We start from the raw sequence: 4,043 nt of genomic DNA, 5'->3' as shown, positions 1-4,043 counted from the left end.
TTATCGCAAATTTTCAAATATATATCGTGATAAATATTTTTGGCCATATCGCCCTGCTCTAGCTTGCACTATACGTCTGCATAAGCAGCACACCGCTTTGGTTACATCCTTAGGTTTACGTCTTTCATCCCAAATAAGCGACATTATGACAAAGACGATTAACAACTAACCTATCAGGACCGGACTGAGCTACAATCCCTGAAATGTCTCTGTCAACGTATTCCAGGCAGTTTGTCCAAAGTTTGTTCATTCTGCGCTTCAGATGGGTTGAGAGCGTTACAAATTTTAGTCGCGTCAACACCGGATTAACGTGTTAACACTGACAGACCTAATTTTTTGGGAAATTAGTTTGTCCATGTTTGGTCTTCACATCAGTCCGTGCATGATTACGTTGCTCCGCCCATCTTAATGACTGCGCATCCAAGAAATATGATCATCATCATCATCATGACATTTGTGACTGAGTCCCAAACCGAATCTGAGTCGGGACCTTTGAATCAGTTGTCGAAATCAGTGATGATCCCAGACCTGAGTCAACGTAGCTCAGTTGTGATTGATGACAGCGACACTGAGGTGAACTGCCGAGTACAGCGCTGCTGTAAGTTTCTCTTCTCCTCACGGCCATATATGAGACTTCTTTTAAAAAGTGGATCTATCTCAGTGGCACTTAGGAAAATAAACTCTCGTGATGTGAGAACGTAATCAAACTGTTGATCAGAGGGAAATTAGTTTAAAGACACTACAGTCTAATGTTATCTGGCATGAGCTCGAGTCTGTCTTGCTTTGTTCACAGAAATGGGTTTCTAAACCAGCGGGGCCTGCGAAGCGCAGACCCAACAGACATCATGCTGTTGTTCAGCCATGTCTCAAACGCTCGCATGTCTGATCTGCCGACCGTAACTCAATGCGACAATGTTGAGATTAAATACATTCCTGTAGGATTTCTTATGTTAGAGCCCCAACTACAGTCCAGGAGTGAGGCTTAAGGTGAGGAGGAAGATCAGAGTTCAGAATCCAGAGCTTAAGGGCTCCAATAGGCATGACCCTCCAACTGCCCACCCTACCAAAGACAGGTCAGGATAGGCTGAGCCACAGAGCGTGGAAGGACCACACCTGTCCTAACAGTAGGAGCCTGATTGAGAAAAAGGAAATGATGTCAGAAAACATCAATGAAAAGTCAAGACAAGCCAAGACTCTGAAGATGAGGACGCCACTGAAAAGGAGGTGGGAGGAGTTAGAGTGTGGAGATTTGGGCCGTTTGAAGTTGGAAAAAGAAGCAAAGCCGCTCATTTCCATAGAGACAGCAGTGTTCTCACCACTTACGACACAACGGCACGCAGTGACATCATAAATGTATTTGCCCACTTCACTGTAACAATGCAACGACAGCAAGCAGAGCAGAAAACATCCAACTTCAGTCACCGGACCTCGTTACCAGACACACAGCTGCATAGATGTGTCTCACATCACCTCCACATGTGGAGACACAGACGAGCTTCTGTAAGCCTACTGTTTCCACACACACGTTGGTGTATCTGTGCAGCTTCTCAGATTGATTTTGCATTAAATCTGCATTATTTAGCCAGAACTGGCTCCCTGGCTCAGTTTGCTGTGAGAAACAGATCTCCTCCCACACTCAGCTATAATCAGTGCATTTCAACAGTAAACACAAAGTTATTGATCAAACGCTGGTATTGTTCATTAGAAAGCTGAACGACTACCAGTAGTACAGGTTTACCTGACTGTAAACAGTTTTTGACTCCAGGTTAAAATAAAGGCTGTGTCACCTGTACCTGCTCACAGCGAGCCATACATAATCAATAGCCAATACCGTAGTTAGATCAACACTCTGTGTGCTGCCATTGGTCAGCACTCCAAACGCACACTTGAGAGCATCATGTGAGACAGGACGTGTTTATGCCACTGTTATCGATGGGTCAAACTCAGGAAAGTTATTGATCAATACGCTGATCGATCACTGCAGCAGTTCCGTTACTGACGTCACTTCACTTTAACTCTGCAGTCACAGTTTACCCGAGTGAGATCACAAACACACCTGTGAGGAGACATTACCCATCAGTCCGCGGCTGACATGGCAGCTAACGGCTAACAGCTAACGGTGGTTCATGTTACCGGGCAGTTAGCTGCCATTAGCCTGTGTTAGCTGTGAGAGTCTAACGGCCGCGGGATACCTTCATCTGTTCTCTGATCTGCGATCAGACTCTGACATTAACAGACCCCCAAGGAACGGATTTGATCGTTTTATGAACTTTAAAGCAGAGTTCCTCCTCACTGAAGCTCCATTGAGTGCTAGCAACTGCGTTAGCTGCTAACCGAGTCATGCTAACACAGAACTCCATATGAAATCCAACAGTTTCTCTCGGCACTCTCACCTGCACACATCTTAAACTCCGTGATATACTTAAGAACATCGGGTCCTGTTCTATGACAAATACTGCTCACAGTCAGTGATCCACCCACAGTTGGTTCCGGTGAAATACTGACTTTAAAGAGTGTCTGTTCGCTCTCCGCGGGTCATTTCCCCTCAGCCGGACTCAGGCCTCTTCAGATGGACCTGCTCGGATTCCGGATTTATTTTAAAATTAGACAGTGTTCCTTTTTTGGATCTGAGCCCAAAAGATGTGCGGAACAAAACGAATCATGAAATATCAAATAAACTGACCAATTTCCCCTTTAATTAGATCGGAAATACCTGGAATCTTAATCTGACAAATCTTTAAAAGGTGTCTGGCATGACATATCTCAGCTGTACCGGGTGTAAATTAACAGCTCTGCGTGACCCGAACGGGCCGTGACAGAAGGTACTAACGACCACCAATAATCGCAGAAAACTCTCTGTGCCGTCAGCGGGCCTCTGTAGGGCCTGCGGCCGAGGAACAGCGCTCTCACCACGGATTGCACCCGCCGCTAAGGCCGGGCGCAGAGACAGGCACAAACTTCATACATGCTCCGCTCCCCACGCATGACAACGAGCCAAAGATGTGTTTTCATACCTGGACAGGTTCCTGCAGCACCGTCATCCCGCTCTGAGACTCCTTCTGTCCGGTCCGGGGGTCTCTTTTCTCTCCGCTCTTTCTTCACTTGAGACTCAGGAGGAGCTGCAGCCGAACATTTGAACATACCGACCGTTAGCAACCGAGTACCGCCGAAGATACCCGAGGAGGGAAAATGCCGCGACGGACATGAGCGACTGTCAAACGGAGAAAGCCGATGTATCTCCTGCGCCCTCTGGTGGTAAAACGTATTACAGCGGTGTTCAGTGTTCTGTCGCTTCCTGGTGCTCAGACTTGTTAGTAGCAACAGCAGACTGGCTGACATGAAGTCGTGAGCCATTTACAATGGCGGTTTTAAATAACTGGCGGTTGTGGTCTTGGGCAGATTGACTATCTTTGGGGAAGATCCTGAACCCAGAGTTTCTCCTAATACATCCATCAATGTCTCCAAAAGTTGATTCTGTTCATCTGGACGTAGCGTTTTGTGGGAGAAACGTTTCGTCACTCATCCAGGTGACTTTTTCAGTCTCAGCTGACTGCAGGTTTCAATCTTATAAACAGTACATTTGCATAATGACTGAAACCAGCACCAGTGAATGAACATGAGTACCATTCACAGAGATTTGGGGAATGGCTGCAATCACAGCATTGTAAGATGGTGACAGATGTACCCTTAGGCCCCCTCCTCAATTCAGAGATTCTCTTTCCCTTTTTATGTAAATGGCCTCCTTGACTCCTGACTTGCAGTCAGCTGAGACTGAAGAAGTCACTTGGATAAGTGACGAAACGTTTCTCCCACAAAATGCTACGTTCAGATGAACAGAACACACACACTCTCCACCCTGCTGCCAACAAGAAAGAGGTATCGGAGCATCCAGGCCTCGCTGCAAAACTGCAGAACAGTTCTTCCCCCAAGCCGTCAGACTCCTGAACAAACACACACACACACACACACACACACACACACACACACACACACACACACACACACACATAAACTCAGCTCCTGGTTTCTTTACCTTCTTGGTC

At 46.6% G+C, this 4,043-nt stretch overlaps 1 protein-coding gene across 3 annotated transcripts in view; it reads right to left on the bottom strand.

The window, feature by feature from the left end:
• The window catches only part of cdc27 (cell division cycle 27), a 20,121-nt gene extending 16,842 nt beyond the window's left edge, over positions 1–3,279 (bottom strand). The window contains exon 1 of one of the 3 annotated variants that reach the window (XM_005753700.1): positions 3,015–3,279. In XM_005753700.1, the coding sequence (XP_005753757.1) occupies positions 3,015–3,041 (27 nt within the window). In that variant the 5' untranslated portion in view covers positions 3,042–3,279. Of the gene's footprint in view, positions 1–2,393; positions 2,469–3,014 lie in introns of those variants that run through there. The other 2 variants (XM_005753699.1, XM_005753698.2) reach the window with 2 other exon arrangements.
• Positions 3,280–4,043: the final 764 nt, after the last annotated feature.

Source organism: Pundamilia nyererei, unplaced genomic scaffold (assembly GCF_000239375.1).
Source record: "Pundamilia nyererei isolate P.nyererei 1_Seehausen unplaced genomic scaffold, PunNye1.0 scaffold00454, whole genome shotgun sequence".
Lineage (NCBI taxonomy): Eukaryota > Metazoa > Chordata > Actinopteri > Cichliformes > Cichlidae > Pundamilia > Pundamilia nyererei.
This window is presented reverse-complemented; position numbering and strand designations above follow the sequence as displayed.